The sequence below is a fragment of the Echiichthys vipera genome (genome assembly GCF_963691815.1).
Source record: "Echiichthys vipera genome assembly, chromosome: 1".
Taxonomy (NCBI): Eukaryota; Metazoa; Chordata; class Actinopteri; order Perciformes; family Trachinidae; genus Echiichthys; species Echiichthys vipera.
In genome coordinates this window covers 41,701,914-41,719,413 of record NC_139826.1, presented here as the reverse complement: position 1 = coordinate 41,719,413, position 17,500 = coordinate 41,701,914, and the positions used below count along the sequence as shown (strand labels likewise).

The window sequence follows — 17,500 nt, the reverse complement described above, 5'->3', positions numbered from 1 at the left end:
CTAACTAACTAACCACAGAGTGAACTAACTAACTAACTAACCACAGAGTGAACTAACTAACTAACTACAGAGTGAACTAACTAACTAACCACAGAGAGAACTAACTAACTAACTAACCACAGAGTGAACTAACTAACTAACCACAGAGTGAACTAACTAACTAACTAACCACAGAGTGAACTAACTAACTAACTAACCACAGAGTGAACTAACTAACTAACCACAGAGTGAACTAACTAACTAACTAACCACAGAGTGAACTAACTAACTAACTAACCACAGAGTGAACTAACTAACTAACCACAGAGAGAGCTAACTAACTAACTAACCACAGAGTGAACTAACTAACTAACTAACCACAGAGTGAACTAACTAACTAACCACAGAGTGAACTAACTAACTAACTAACCACAGAGTGAACTAACTAACTAACTAACTAACCACAGAGAGAGCTAACTAACTAACTAACCACAGAGAGAACTAACTAACTAACTAACCACAGAGTGAACTAACTAACTAACTAACCACAGAGTGAACTAACTAACTAACTAACCACAGAGTGAACTAACTAACTAACTAACCATAGAGTGAACTAACTAACTAACCACAGAGTGAACTAACTAACTAACCACAGAGTGAACTAACTAGCTAACTAACCACAGAGTGAACTAATTAACTAACTAACCACAGAGTGAACTAACTAACTAACCACAGAGTGAACTAACTAACTAACCACAGAGTGAACTAACTAACTAACCACAGAGTGAACTAACTAGCTAACTAACCACAGAGTGAACTAACTAGCTAACTAACAACAGAGTGAACTAGCTAACTAACCACAGAGTGAACTAACTAACTAACTAACCACAGAGTGAACTAACTAACTAACTAACCACAGAGTGAACTAACTAACTAACTAACCACAGAGAGAACTAACTAACTAACCACAGAGTGAACTAACTAACTAACTAACTAACCACAGAGTGAACTAACTAACTAACTAACCACAGAGTGAACTAACTAACTAACCACAGAGTGAACTAACTAACTAACTAACCACAGAGTGAACTAACTAACTAACTAACTAACCACAGAGTGAACTAACTAACTAACTAACCACAAAGTGAACTAACTAACTAACTAACCACAGAGTGAACAAACTAACTAACTAACTAACCACAGAGTGAACTAACTAACTAACTAACTAACCACAGAGTGAACTAACTAACTAACTAACCACAGAGTGAACAAACTAACTAACTAACTAACCACAGAGTGAACTAACTAACTAACTAACCACAGAGTGAACAAACTAACTAACTAACTAACCACAGAGTGAACTAACTAACTAACTAACTAACCACAGAGTGAACTAACTAACTAACCACAGAGTGAACTAACTAACTAACCACAGAGTGAACTAACTAACTAACTAACCACAGAGTGAACTAACTAACTAACTAACCACAGAGTGAACTAACTAACTAACTAACCACAGAGTGAACTAACTAACTAACTAACCACAGAGTGAACTAACTAACTAACTAACCACAGAGTGAACTAACTAACTAACTAACCACAGAGTGAACTAACTAACTAACTAACCACAGAGTGAACTAACTAACTAACCACAGAGTGAACTAACTAACTAACTAACCACAGAGTGAACTAACTAACTAACTAACCACAGAGTGAACTAACTAACTAACTAACCACAGAGTGAACTAACTAACTAACCACAGAGTGAACTAACTAACTAACTAACCACAGAGTGAACTAACTAACTAACCACAGAGTGAACTAACTAGCTAACTAACCACAGAGTGAACTAACTAACTAACTAACCACAGAGTGAACTAACTAACTAACTAACCACAGAGTGAACTAACTAACTAACTAACCACAGAGTGAACTAACTAACTAACTAACCACAGAGTGAACTAACTAACTAACCACAGAGTGAACTAACTAACTAACTAACCACAGAGTGAACTAACTAACTAACTAACCACAGAGTGAACTAACTAACTAACTAACCACAGAGTGAACTAACTAACTAACTAACCACAGAGTGAACTAACTAACTAACTAACCACAGAGAGAACTAACTAACTAACCACAGAGTGAACTAACTAACTAACTAACCACAGAGTGAACTAACTAACTAACCACAGAGTGAACTAACTAACTAACCACAGAGTGAACTAACTAACTAACTAACCACAGAGTGAACTAACTAACTAACCACAGAGTGAACTAACTAACTAACTAACCACAGAGTGAACTAACTAACTAACCACAGAGTGAACTAACTAACTAACTAACCACAGAGTGAACTAACTAACTAACCACAGAGTGAACTAACTAACTAACTAACCACAGAGTGAACTAACTAACTAACCACAGAGTGAACTAACTAACTAACTAACCACAGAGTGAACTAACTAACTAACCACAGAGTGAACTAACTAACTAACTAACCACAGAGTGAACTAACTAACTAACTAACCACAGAGTGAACTCACTAACTAACCACAGAGTGAACTAACTAACTAACTAACCACAGAGTGAACTAACTAACTAACCACAGAGTGAACTAACTAACTAACCACAGAGAGAACTAACTAACTAACCACAGAGTGAACTAACTAACTAACTAACCACAGAGTGAACTAACTAACTAACTAACCACAGTGAACTAACTAACTAACCACAGAGAGAACTAACTAACTAACCACAGAGTGAACTAACTAACTAACTAACTAACCACAGAGTGAACTAACTAACTAACCACAGAGTGAACTAACTAACTAACTAACCACAGAGTGAACTAACTAACTAACCACAGAGTGAACTAACTAACTAACTAACCACAGAGTGAACTAACTAACTAACTAACTAACCACAGAGTGAACTAACTAACTAACTAACCACAGAGTGAACTAACTAACTAACCACAGAGTGAACTAACTAACTAACTTACCACAGAGTGAACTAACTAACTAACCACAGAGTGAACTAACTAACTAACTAACCAACCACAGAGTGAACTAACTAACCAACCACAGAGTGAACTAACTAACTAACTAACTAACCACAGAGTGAACTAACTAACTAACCACAGAGTGAACTAACTAACTAACTAACCAACCACAGAGTGAACTAACTAACTAACCACAGAGTGAACTAACTAACTAACTAACTAACCACAGAGTGAACTAACTAACTAACCACAGAGTGAACTAACTAACTAACCACAGAGTGAACTAACTAACTAACCACAGAGTGAACTAACTAACTAACCACAGAGTGAACTAACTAACTAACTAACCACAGAGTGAACTAACTAACTAACCACAGAGTGAACTAACTAACTAACCACAGAGTGAACTAACTAACTAACCACAGAGTGAACTAACTAACTAACAAGGAGTCAGCCAATCAAAGGATGAGAGGGGAGGAGTCAGCCAATCAGGAGGAGGGGGGGAGGAGTCAGTCAATCAGGAGGAGGAGGGGTCAGCCAATCAGAGGAGAGGGGAGGAGTCAGCCAATCAGGAGGAGGAGAGGGAAGGAGTCAGCCAATCAAAGGATGAGAGGGGAGGAGTCAGTCAATCAGAGGAGGAGAGGGGAGGCGTCAGCCAATCAGGAGGAGGGGGGGAGGAGTCAGTCAATCAGGAGGAGGAGGAGTCAGCCAATCAGAGGAGAGGGGAGGAGTCAGCCAATCAGGAGGAGGAGGAGTCAGCCAATCAGAGGAGAGGGGAGGAGTCAGCCAATCAGAGGAGAGGGGAGGAGTCAGCCAATCAGAGGAGAGGGGAGGAGTCAGCCAATCAGAGGAGAGGGGAGGAGTCAGCCAATCAGAGGAGAGGGGAGGAGTCAGCCAATCAGAGGAGAGGGGAGGAGTCAGCCAATCAGAGGAGAGGATGTTGTGAACGAGTGATGAAAGAAAGAGAAACATGTTTCTGTACCTTTACTCTGAAGATCTGCAGCTCCACCAACCTCTTCCTCTTCTTCCTGTTCCTCTTCCTGTCTCTCCTCTTCAGTTTCACAATAAGAGTCCTCAGAGTGTGTTTGGAGCGTGTTCTTTTCACAATAAGAGTCCTCAGAGTGTGTTTGGAGCGTGTTCTTTTCACAATAAGAGTCCTCAGAGTGTGTTTGGAGAGTGTTCTTTTCACAATAAGAGTCCACAGAGTGTGTTTGGAGCGTGTTCTTTTCACAATAAGAGTCCTCAGAGTGTGTTTGTGGTGTATTCTTTTCACAATAAGAGTCCTCAGAGTGTGTTTGGAGTGTGTTCTTTTCACAATAAGAGTCCTCAGTGTGTGTTTGGAGCGTGTTCTTTTCACAATAAGAGTCCTGACAGAGTGTGTGGAGTGTGTTCTTTTCACAATAAGAGTCCTCAGAGTGTGTTTGGAGTGCGTTCTTTTCAGAATAAGAGTCCTCAGAGTTTGTTTGGAGTGTGTTCTTTTCAGAATAAGAGTCCGTAGAGTGTGTTTGCAGTGTTTTCTTTTCACAATAAGAGTCCGTAGAGTCTGTTTGAAGTGCATTCTTTTCACAATAAGAGTCCGTAGAGTGTGTTTGCAGTGTTTTCTTTTCAAAATAAGAGACAGCCTCCTCTTCTTTGTGTGATTGTTCACCTCCTCTCTCTTCCTCTTTCATCACTTGCTCCTCCTCCTTTCTTTCTTCACTCTGATGCACAATTGTAACCTGAACCTCCTCTTCTACCTCCACCTCCTCTTCTACCTCCACCTCCTCTTCTCCCTCCTCTTCCTCCTCTTCTACCTCCACCTCCTCTTCCTCCTCCTCTTCCTCTCTCTCTTCACTTTCACTCAGTAAATCTTCATCCTTTTTCCACTCTTTGTCCTCAAGCTGTTTTCCTTCCTCCTCTTCACCTTCATCAATTACTATCTCTTCCTCCCTCTCCTCCTCCCTCTCTTCCTCTTCCCTCTCCTCCTCCTCCTCCTCTCTCTGTTCTGTCCATCCGTCAGGTCCAGTGTTCAGCTCCAGACTCCTGCATGAGTCCGTACCTGCTCCTGTTTTCCTGCTGTTGTTTCCCACAGAGTCAAGAGGAGCAGAGGAGGAGACGGAGGAGAGGACGACGGATCCTGCTGAGGAGTCCTGGTCCAGGTTCTTCTCCTCGATGAGCCCGGAGCAAAGCCTGACGTGGGAGCTGACCGCACAGGGCCGGGAGGAGTGTGTGTGTGCAGCATCAAAGAGTGTGTGTGTGCTGTCAGGTGTGTGTGTGGCGGTGTGTGTGCTGTGAGGTGTGTGTGTGGCGGTGTGTGTGCTGTGAGGTGTGTGTGTGGCGGTGTGTGTGCTGTGAGGTGTGTGTGTGGCGGTGTGTGTGCTGTCAGGTGTGTGTGTGGCGGTGTGTGTGCTGTCAGGTGTGTGTGTGGCGGTGTGTGTGCTGTGAGGTGTGTGTGTGGCGGTGTGTGTGCTGTGAGGTGTGTGTGTGGCGGTGTGTGTGCTGTCAGGTGTGTGTGTGGCGGTGTGTGTGCTGTCAGGTGTGTGTGTGGCGGTGTGTGTTCTGGCGCGGTGCTGCAGACTGATGGTCTGGGTTAAAGAGCCCGTCTGCGGTGAGAAGCGCAGCAGCTCCGTCAGCTCCACGTACTCGCCCTCCGAGTCGTCGCCCTCGCTGCTCGCCGCTGATGGGAGGAGCTTGACTTCCTGTCCGGAGGAGGTCGTGTCCCCGTCCTGAGCAGACGCCTCCTCGTCCTCCTTCGGGGCGGCGCGGAGCCGGCTGAGGAGCTGCGGGTAGACCAGGTCCTCCCAGGGGACCCTGAAGACGTCTGCGTGGGCGGAGAGGACGCAGCGCTGCAGCCGGGGCGCTCCTCGCCGCTCCCTCTCCTCGTTCACAGAGTCCAGCCAGGCCATGCTGAAGACGGAGGTTATCGGACACGCCTCCTGCTGCTCCACATGACCGCCACCCGAGGACGCGCTGCACAGGAGCAGGCGGGGCGGCGAGGAGGCGGCGTGTGCCTGAGGGGGAGGAGGAGGAGAGAGCAGCAGGTAGAAGTCTCCTGGGCTGAGGAGCTGCTGCTCCACAGGGCTGAGGTGGACCACCACCTTCTCACGGACGCACAGAGGCCAGCCCTCAGGACGGGGGCCGCGGGCGCCGCGCTGGGGGGGGAGAGAGGGAGACAGGGGGGGGAGAGAGAGGGAGACAGGGGGAGAGAGAGGGAGACAGGGGGGGGAGAGAGAGGGAGACAGGGGGGAGATGTTAGTTGTTGTCTCCACACATCACATGACCACGCTCGGGTCACCGGGCACGGACAGACTGGCGTCCTGTGACCTGAGAAAACGCTCGAGTTCACATTTGAATCTTTGACGAGGCAAAAACATCATTTTTACAGTAAGATCCCGGTTTGATCCCGTTTCTGTAAATCTTCGTCACTGCTCTGTGATTGGTTGATGGCGTGTGTTCGGGGCGGGGCATGAGGCGGACCCCTGATGCGTCTGTGCAGAGAACACGCTGTGATGTCATCAGATGGCCCCGCCCTCTGATGACATCACCCTCTAACAGCGGCCTGTGAAGGTGCTCGTACTCACACAGGCGTCCTGCTGCAGCTGCTCCAACAGCTGCTGGGCGGGCAGCAGGAAGTGGACCAGGCAGCGGAGGCCGTCCCCTCTGTAGCAGCCGTCCACCACGCTGAGGACCTGACGGAGGACGGTCGGGGATGTGGCGTGGAAGGGCGGGTAGAGGGCTGACAGGGCGCTGTGGATGCACCGGTCCAGCGCCTCAGAGTCCTGACAGGAGACAGGAAGGAGAGGGGCAGTGAGAGGACGCAGCTCAGGGCGCTGACTCATCTCCGGATCAGCAGCTTTACACATGAGTGGATGAAGAAGGCACGACCCGCCCTGCTCGCCTCTGATTGGCTGAGCGGACACCAACAGGTGGTCCCAGGCCGGAGCGACTGCAGGGACCCCCGTCCTAAAATAAACGGTCCCAGAGCGAGCAGCCGGCTGTCATCTGACCCACATGACGACTGCGTCAGAAAGACTCCTGTCCAACAAACGGAGACAAACAGAGACAAACTGAGACAAACTGAGACTAACTGAGACAAACTGAGACAATCTGAGACTAACTGAGACAAACTGAGACAAACTGAGACAAACTGAGACAAACTGAGACAATCTGAGACAATCTGAGACAATCTGAGACAAACTGAGACAATCTGAGACAAACTGAGACAATCTGAGACAAACTGAGACAATCTGAGACAAACTGAGACAATCTGAGACAAACTGAGACAATCTGAGACAAACTGAGACAATCTGAGACAAACTGAGACAAACTGAGACAAACTGAGACAAACTGAGACAATCTGAGACAATCTGAGACAATCTGAGACAAACTGAGACAATCTGAGACAAACTGAGACAATCTGAGACAAACTGAGACAAACTGAGTCAATCTGAGACAAACTGAGACAAACTGAGACAAACAGCGACAAACTGAGTCAATCTGAGACAAACGGAGACAAACTGAGTCAATCTGAGACAATCTGAGACAAACGGAGACAAACGGAGACAAACTGAGACAATCTGAGACAAACTGAGACAAACGGAGACAAACTGAGACAAACTGAGACAATCTGAGACAAACTGAGACAAACTGAGACAAACAGCGACAAACTGAGTCAATCTGAGACAAACTGAGACAAACGGAGACAAACTGAGACAAACTGAGACAATCTGAGACAAACTGAGACAAACTGAGACAATCTGAGACAATCTGAGACAAACTGAGACAAACTGAGACAATCTGAGACAAACTGAGACAAACGGAGACAAACTGAGACAAACTGAGACAATCTGAGACAAACTGAGACAAACTGAGACAATCTGAGACAAACTGAGACAAACTGAGACAAACTGGGACAAACTGAGACAATCTGAGACAAACTGAGACAAACTGAGACAAACTGAGACAAACTGAGACAATCTGAGACAAACTGAGACAAACTGAGACAATCTGAGACAAACTGAGACAAACTGAGACAAACTGGGACAAACTGAGACAATCTGAGACAAACTGAGACAAACTGAGACAAACTGAGACAAACTGAGACAATCTGAGACAAACTGAGACAAACTGAGACAATCTGAGACAAACTGAGACAATCTGAGACAATCTGAGACAATCTGAGACTGGTTCTCACTGCCTGCAGGAGTGGCAGGGAGACCCCGTCTGCTGTAACTGGATCCACTGTCTCACATGTTCGAACCCCACGCCGTGTTCGAACCCCACGCCGTGTTCGAACCCCACGCGTGTTCCAACCCCACCCCGTGTTCCAACCCCACACCGTGTTCCAACCCCACACCGTGTTCGAACCCCACGCCGTGTTCGAACCCCACGCCGTGTTCCAACCCCACACCGTGTTCGAACCCCACACCGTGTTCGAACCCCACAACGTGTTTCAACCCCACGCCGTGTTCGAACCCCACGCCGTGTTCGAACCCCACAACGTGTTTCAACCCCACAACGTGTTCCAACCCCACACCGTGTTTGAACCCCACAACGTGTTTCAACCCCACGCCGTGTTTGAACCCCACGCCGTGTTCGAACCCCACGCCGTGTTCGAACCCCACGCCGTGTTCGAACCCCACGCCGTGTTTGAACCCCACGCTGTGTTCGAACCCCACGCCGCGTTCGAACCCCACGCCGTGTTCGAACCCCACGCCGTGTTTGAACCCCACGCCGTGTTTGAACCCCACGCCGTGTTTGAACACCACACCGTGTTCGAACCCCACACCGTGTTCGAACCCCACGCCGTGTTTGAACCCCACAACGTGTTTCAACCCCACGCCGTGTTTGAACCCCACGCCGTGTTCGAACCCCACGCCGTGTTCGAACCCCACGCCGTGTTCGAACCCCACGCCGTGTTTGAACCCCACGCTGTGTTCGAACCCCACGCCGCGTTCGAACCCCACGCCGTGTTCGAACCCCACGCCGTGTTTGAACCCCACGCCGTGTTTGAACCCCACGCCGTGTTTGAACACCACACCGTGTTCGAACCCCACACCGTGTTTGAACACCGACCTGCTGCAGCGTCGCCGTGAACAGAAGAACATGAAGTGGTGACTGAGCAGTTAAACATGAGAGCAGACGAACCTGATCAACACGTCTGCAACAATCAGGACGACACAAGATTATTAATAACAATAACAACAACACGACCATGAGCCGCTGGAGCTGTGAGCAAACCAACCTCAGAGTGATGCTAACGTCAGAGTCATGCTAACGTCAGAGTGAGGCTAACGTCAGGGTGAGGCTAACGTCAGAGTGAGGCTAACGTCAGAGTGAGGCTAACGTCAGAGTGAGGCTAACGTCAGAGTGATGCTAACGTCAGGGTGAGGCTAACTTCAGAGTGAGGCTAACTTCAGGGTGAGGCTAACTTCAGAGTGAGGCTAACTTCAGGGTGAGGCTAACTTCAGAGTGAGGCTAACTTCAGAGTGAGGCTAACTTCAGAGTGAGGCTAACTTCAGAGTCATGCGAACTTCAGGGTGAGGCTAACTTCAGAGTGAGGCTAACTTCAGAGTGAGGCTAACTTCAGAGTGAGGCTAACTTCAGAGTGAGGCTAAGTTCAGAGTCATGCGAACTTCAGGGTGAGGCTTACTTCAGAGTGAGGCTAACGTCAGAGTGAGGCTAAGTTCAGGGTATGCTAACTTCAGAGTCATGCTAACTTTGGGGTATGCTAACTTCAGAGTCAGGCTAACTTTGGGGTATGCTAACTTCAGAGTCAGGCTAACTTTGGGGTATGCTAACTTCAGAGTCAGGCTAACTTTGGGGTATGCTAACTTCAGAGACAGGCTAACTTCGGGGTATGCTAACTTCAGAGTCATGCTAACTTCAGGGTGAGGCTAACTTCAGGGTATGCTAACTTCAGAGTGAGGCTAACTTTAGTCATTAAAATCCAAAATGCTGACTAAAGAATAAAAACATGACTTTGCTTGATTCAAACCGTTCAAACAGAATAAACTGTTGTTGTTACGGCTACACCGAACCACCGAACCACTGATCCACCGAACCACCGAACCACTGATCCACCGAACCACCGAACCACTGATCCACCGAACCACTGAACCACCGAACCACCGAATCACCGAACCATTGAACCACCGAACCACTGAACCATTGAACCACCGAACCACCGAACCATTGAACCACCGAACCATTGAACCACCGAGCCACCGAACCATTGAACCACCGAACCACTGAACCACCGAACCATTGAACCACCGAACCATTGAACCACCGAGCCACTGAACCACCGAGCCACTGACAGAAGAGAGAACTCCAGGCTTCCTTCATCTGTCCGTCCTCCCGTGGTCACCAGGACCGAAATGGCGACGCCCTTAAGGGAGCAGCCTTCCATAGGAATGAATGGGGCGCCATTTTTGGTGGGCTGTCATGGAGACGCAGCAGCAGCCGGGGCTCATGGGAACTGTAGTTCTGAGAACACGATGGTCACGTGATCAGGTACAGTGCTGAAACTGACACCTGGCAGCCAATCAGAGGGCGGGAAGGAAAAGCCTCCAGGTACAGAGCCGGGTGTGTGTGTGTGTGTGTGTGTGTGTGTGTGTGTCTGTGTGTGTGTGTGTGTGTGTGTGTGTCTGTGTGTGTGTGTGTGTGTGTGTGTGTGTGTGTGTGTGTGTGTGTTAATCCGATCTCTCAGGTTGTGCTGGTTTTATTGAATAGTGAGCGCGGCCTCTGTCTCCCTGGAGGCCGTGATTCATCCTCCAAGTGTTCAGCTGATGGAAAAACCCGTTCCTGCAGGGCGAGGGAGGCGAGGGCGAGGGACGTGAGGGCGTGGAGGGCCAGGGCCGCGAGGGCCATGGCGAGGAAGGCCAGGGCGAGGAGGGCCAGGCGATGGCGTGGAGGGCGAGGGCGAGGATGGCGAGGATGGAGAAGGTGACAGGGTCGGTGTGAGACCGGGTCGGTGTGAGACCGGGTCAGAGTGAGACCGGGTCGGTGTGAGACCGGGTCGGTGTGAGACCGGGTCGGTGTGACACAGGGTCGGTGTGAGACCGGGTCGGTGTGAGACCGGGTCAGAGTGAGACCGGGTCAGAGTGAGACCGGGTCGGTGTGAGACCGGGTCAGAGTGAGACCGGGTCGGTGTGAGACCGGGTCGGTGTGAGACCGGGTCAGAGTGAGACCGGGTCAGAGTGAGACCGGGTCGGTGTGAGACCGGGTCGGTGTGACACAGGGTCGGTGTGAGACCGGGTCGGTGTGAGACCGGGTCGGTGTGACACAGGGTCGGTGTGAGACCGGGTCGGTGTGAGACAGGGTCGGTGTGAGACCGGGTCGGTGTGAGACCGGGTCGGTGTGAGACCGGGTCGGTGTGACACAGGGTCGGTGTGAGACCGGGTCGGTGTGAGACCGGGTCGGTGTGAGACCGGGTCGGTGTGACACAGGGTCGGTGTGAGACCGGGTCGGTGTGAGACCGGGTCGGTGTGACACAGGGTCGGTGTGAGACCGGGTCGGTGTGACACAGGGTCGGTGTGAGACCGGGTCGGTGTGAGACCGGGTCGGTGTGACACAGGGTCGGTGTGAGACCGGGTCGGTGTGAGACCGGGTCGGTGTGAGACCGGGTCGGTGTGACACAGGGTCGGTGTGAGACCGGGTCGGTGTGACACAGGGTCGGTGTGACACAGGGTCGGTGTGAGACCGGGTCGGTGTGACACAGGGTCGGTGTGAGACCGGGTCGGTGTGAGACCGGGTCCTGCTGGTTCTGGACTCAAACATCATTTCATTAACGAACAGCGTCACTGAGACCTGATTAAGTTTAACGTGTTAAAAGGGGTCACGGCTTCCCCACAGGCCGAGGTCGTGACCTTTACTTAGTAACCAACCGTGGTGACGCAGCACGGGGAGGGAGGCGTGACCTTTGACCCCCCAGCAGTGAACGCAGACACAGAAGACAGCAGCTGGGGTCAGAGCGGAGATGATCTCTGGACACTTTCATCCCTCCTGTCTCCATGGAAACCACCTTTACTGACATCACCGGAACCATCTGGACCCAGAGAGCGCCTCAGGACCCACGCACAAAGGTGCCATGACGCGCGACTCAGGCGGCGCCGCCGTCACTTCACTCACGTACGGTCGTTTCCACTCAGCTATAGCTGTGAGGGCGCCGCTGCTCCACCGCGCCGCTGCGTCCTCTACCACACCACCTCAGGGATCAGACGCCAGGTCACAGCTGGAGCCCAGAACGCCTGGATCAAGGTTCTGGACTCTGGTTCTGGTTCTTCTGACGTGAGTGTGATCTGAACGGCGCCGCAGAACCAAATAAAGATGGAGGACAGCAGTGAAGTCAGTGGAGGGACGTTTGGACTCATTAGTGTTTGGGGGGGGGTCACTCCGGCGTGAGCTGGACCTGAAGGTTCTGATCCTAACGGGTCTGAACCCCCCCCCCCTCTGTACGGACGCTGCTGCTCCGCACGCTTCCATCAAACCTGAACTTTCTTCCTGATTCACCCTCTCACAGATGTTCGGCCTCCACTCACTGTGTTCAGCATCGAACCGTAAAGTGCTATGATCCCGTTCACGCCCCCGTTGCCGCGTTCTCTCCCGTAAACGCCGCTGTGGCGTGATGTCATCAGTGACCAGCTGCTCACACGGGAGACACACACGTTTAAAGACTCATGTGAACAGAACATCAGGATTAAGAGCTGATCTCACACACACACACGCACACACACCCAGTTCTCCCTGTGTGTGTGTGTGTGTGTGTGTGTGTGTGTGTGTGTGTGTGTGTGTGTGTGTGTGTGTGTGTGTGTGTGTGTGTGTGTGTGTGTGTGTGTGTGTGTGTGTGTGTGTGTGTGTGTGTGTGTGTGTGCGTGTCTCTCTCTGTGTGTGTGTGTGTGTGTGTGTGCGTGTGCGCGTGTGTGTGTCTGTGTGTGTGTGTGTGTGTGTGTGTGTGTGTGTGTGTGTGTGTGTGTGTGTGTCGACAGGTGTGTTCAGTGTCAGTTACAGAAGGGTGTGTTTACAGGCCATGGATGTGACGGAGGCGCAGCTGATACACCGTCTTTACTTTCTGTTTCTGTGTTTACCACACACACACACACACACACAAACACACAGACACACACACACACACAGACACACACACACACACACACACACACACACACAGAGAGACACACACACACGCACACACACACACACGCACGCACGCACACACACACACACACACACACAGACACACACACACACACACACACACACAGAGACACACACACGCGCACACGCACACACACACACACACACACACAGAGAGAGACACGCACGCACACACACACACACACACACACAGTCAGAACATGAAGCGGTGCCGAGTGGGTCAGCGTGTTTAACGTCTGCCTGAAATATCTGCAGCAGGTCATGTGACCCGTGGGGCCGGCCATAGACATATAAAGAGTAGATGCCGCATCGAACGTTGGGCCGCGAGAAATGCGGCCGCCATCTTGGATCGGTCATTCTCCCAGATCAGTTCTATGAGTGACTCGTTGAGCCTATGAGTTGAGCAGCAGAAGGAACAAGATGCCAGAGCACTGTGCAGCGTATTCCTACTCTAATCTAATATTACAATATCACAATTCATAATCAGTACGGTACAGTACAATTTTAAACAATTATACATAAATCCATGCGTTTTTGAATGTTATAGTGAGTCCCTCAGGCTGTGGCAGGTAGATAAATATTTAGCTGCCAGAGGAGCTGCTGTCCCTTATTATATTATTATTATCTTGTCACAGTAGAGGCGTGGAGATTAGCCTCTGTGGGAATCTTAGTTAATTTACCCCCCGGCCAGATGTGCGTGTGCAAGCCTGTGTGTGTGTGTGTGTGTGTGTGTGTGTGTGTGCCTGTGTAGATAGAGACAGTTAATCTCAGGTCACCTCAGATATTCTCAGTTTTGTTTTTTTAAATATTGAACATGACATTGAGATGAATTATGAGATAATTTTTCATGTCATGTCACTTTTTTTTTAAAGTTTAGACTATCAAAGGAGAAGTGACAGAATCTGACCAACATCCTTTGCTGTTAAACTGTTTCATCAAACAGGAGCAACATGATGTGGGGTTTATTATAAAGAATGAATTAGAGATTTAACATGTATTTCCACTCTGTGCCCGATATTCTCACAGCTGAACTAAATGTTCCATACATTTTTACTTGGTTCTCCACATCTCCACTTAAAGCAGGACGAACGTCACATGTTTGTAAACCAGAACTGATGAGTCCACGCTTTTTTAGTTCAGTTGTACCAGAGAAGTTGAAACAGTATGAAAAGAAAAAATCATACATTTATTTAACTAAGGAAAAATCTTAAATGGTTTGTATAATTTAAAATGGATATTACTGAACTATGCCCCGTGTTTTTGTTTGCACATTAAATACAATTACTACATAATTAAAATATGTTATAAAGAAGACATTCACATAATTAGACCTTGCCTAAAAACAAGGACAAAGTCATTTTAGATACTATACAAAGTACTCCTACAACATCACTTTCTTTACCAATTAGAGCTACACTCAAATTGGTAACTGTGCAAGAACAAAACAGTGTGAAAATGATCGATTTAACAAAATTTTATATATATTTTTATACCACACACACTCGCTCAAATGTGGACCCTCCCTCTCCTCTCCACTACCACGACTATGCGACTGGCAGAGCATGGATCCTTTCTGAATATTTATTAACATATAGGGTTCGGCTCTTGTTTTTGTTTTTTTTAGTGCTTTAAATGAAAGTGTGTCTGTTTGACTTGTATTTAGATGTGTCCAAAATGTCATCTCTCTCTCTCTGACCTAATTGTATTGATACTCTTGATTTATATGTATTTTAATTTTCTCTGAGTGTGTGTGTGTGTGTGTGTGTGCGTGCGTGTGTTTGTGTGTGTGTGTGTGTGTGTGTGTGTGAGAGAGAGAGAGAAAGAGAGAGAGAGAGTGAGAGAGAGATTTATGTATTCATGTATGAAATATAGCCTATTAATACTCTATAAATGATTTCTCTTGTTGTGTTTATATTTATAGTGTTTGCAAAACACCTATCATACATCACATATATCATATATCAGAATATTCTATTACTGTTAATCCCACTGTGAATATTAAAATACGCTGAACCGTGTCCTGTCCTTACACTGAGTGGAGCGGGCGACCGGGCCAAGATGGCGGCTCCACCGCTCGTCAGCGCCAATAGGCCCAACGTTCGATGAGGCGTCTACTCTTTATGTCTATGGGGCCGGCGCCGCTGAGGAGGCGGGACATAAATACACACGTCTCCGGGGCTCCAGGGCTCAGGGGGTCCAGGGCTCCGGGGCTCCGGGGCTCCAGGGCTCAGGGGGTCCAGGGCTCCAGGGCTCCAGGGCTCCAGGGCTCAGGGGCTCCAGGGCTCAGGGGCTCAGGGGCTCCAGGGCTCAGGGGCTCCAGGGCTCCAGGGCTCCAGGGCTCAGGGGCTCCAGGGCTCCAGTGCTCAGGGGCTCCAGGGCTCAGGGGCTCAGGGGCTCCAGGGCTCAGGGGCTCCAGTGCTCCAGGGCTCAGGGGCTCCAGGGCTCCAGGGCTCCAGGGCTCAGGGGCTCCAGGGCTCAGGGGCTCCAGTGCTCCAGGGCTCAGGGGCTCCAGGGCTCCAGGGCTCAGGGGCTCCAGGGCTCAGGGGGTCCAGGGCTCAGGGGGTCCAGGGCTCCGGGGCTCAGGGGGTCCAGGGCTCAGGGGGTCCAGGGCTCCGGGGCTCAGGGGCTCCAGGGCTCCGGGGCTCAGGGGCTCAGGGGGTCCAGGGCTCCGGGGCTCCGGGGCTCAGGGGGTCCAGGGCTCCAGGGCTGCACCCTGATCACAGACCCCGAGACTCCTCCAGTCCTGGTTCTTCCTCATGGAAACATCTTCCCCGGAGTCACCTCAGGGTTCTGGTCTGCTCATGCTCCGTGGGTTCGACCCCCCCCCCCCACTCCACTGCAGCGGCTTTAGACCCGGAAACAGAAGACACCAGGAAGCAACGGCGCCCAAAACAACAACAACAACAACAAACCCAGGGAGGACGTCACCATGGCAACCAGCATCAGTACCAAGAAGAGACGTTTGTGTCCTGGTTCTGTCCAAAAGTCGGCCATTTTCCCCACGCTGGTGATTCTGACCTCCCACTGTGCCTCCGTCCCAGGTTAGAGCGCCCTCCCACTGTGCCACCGTCCCAGGTTAGAGCTCCCTCCCACTGTGCCTCCGTCACAGGTTAGAGCGCCCTCCCACTGTGTCTCCATCACAGGTTAGAGCGCCCTCCCACTGTGCCTCCGTCCCGTGCCCCGTGCTTTAGGGTCCTTGTCCCCCCCTCCAGGCCCGTTTGTACTCACACTACCTGGGCCTCGGAGAATGCTTCTTGCTGCCTATACGTCATCACGCCGTAACACGTCACACGCATTGATGACGTCATGGCGATGCGTGGCTTTGTTTCCAGATCTTTCCGTAGACCTCGGAGTTTTTGTGCGTCTTGTCGACTGTTTTTGAATCTTTTCATCGACCAAATCTGCAGTAAACACTCCACCTCCGCATCACACCAACGTGAACCTTTCACCGCCATTGTTTGAAATGTCCGCGCATGGTCCCTCCTTCTTTTTTCTACGTCCCAACAGGCGCACAGGAAATGACCTCAGAGCCGCCGTAGGCCTCGTGCTCGCACACGTGCACACGCTCGTGCTCGTACACGTGCAAACGTGCTTTACTAAAGCCCACCTCTCCCAAACGGGCCGTGGACGGCAAGCGTGCCGCTCCTAGACGTGGTACGGTTGCACTCACACTGGTCAAAGGAACCAGACTTTAGCCGTGACACGTGCTGGGGCACGGTATGGAGGAACAGTGGGAGGGGGCCCTGAGAGAGTTCAGATCTGCTTCACCACAGAGCCGTCCTCCCCTCTCCTCCCCCCTCTCTGGGAACATTCCTGCAGCTCTGCAGGGCGTGCAGCCCCCAGCTCCCCTCCACGTGTCCAGACAGCGCTGGCGTTCCCGGGAAGAGCCTGAACACGTCTCTGTCAGTCAGCAGCGTTCAGGGCTGAGGCTGTTTACCCGCGGACGTACACACACCCACGGAGGAGACACCTGAACTCACCACAGACTCCTGAACTCACCACAGACACCTGAACTCACCACAGACAGACACCTGAACTCACCACAGACACCTGAACTCACCACAGACACCTGAACTCACCACAGACACCTGAACTCACCACGGACACCTGAACTCACCACAGACAGACACCTGAACTCACCACAGACAGACACCTGAACTCACCACAGACACCTGAACTCACCACAGACACCTGAACTCACCACAGACACCTGAACTCACCACAGACACCTGAACTCACAACTGACAGACACCTGAACTCACCACTGACAGACACCTGAACTCACCACGGACACCTGAACTCACCACGGACCCCTGAACTCACCACACACACCTGAACCCACCACACACACCTGAACTCACCACAGACACCTGAACTCAC

The 17,500-nt window shown here is 50.3% G+C and overlaps 1 protein-coding gene across 1 annotated transcript in view; it reads right to left on the bottom strand.

Annotated features, from left to right (window-relative positions):
* The window catches only part of LOC310952378 (uncharacterized protein), a 42,793-nt gene that overhangs the window by 24,637 nt on the left and 656 nt on the right, over positions 1 to 17,500 (bottom strand). The window contains 2 exon segments of the mRNA XM_083920979.1: positions 3,966 to 6,114; positions 6,544 to 6,741. Coding sequence (XP_083777105.1) covers positions 3,966 to 6,114; positions 6,544 to 6,741 — 2,347 coding nt within the window.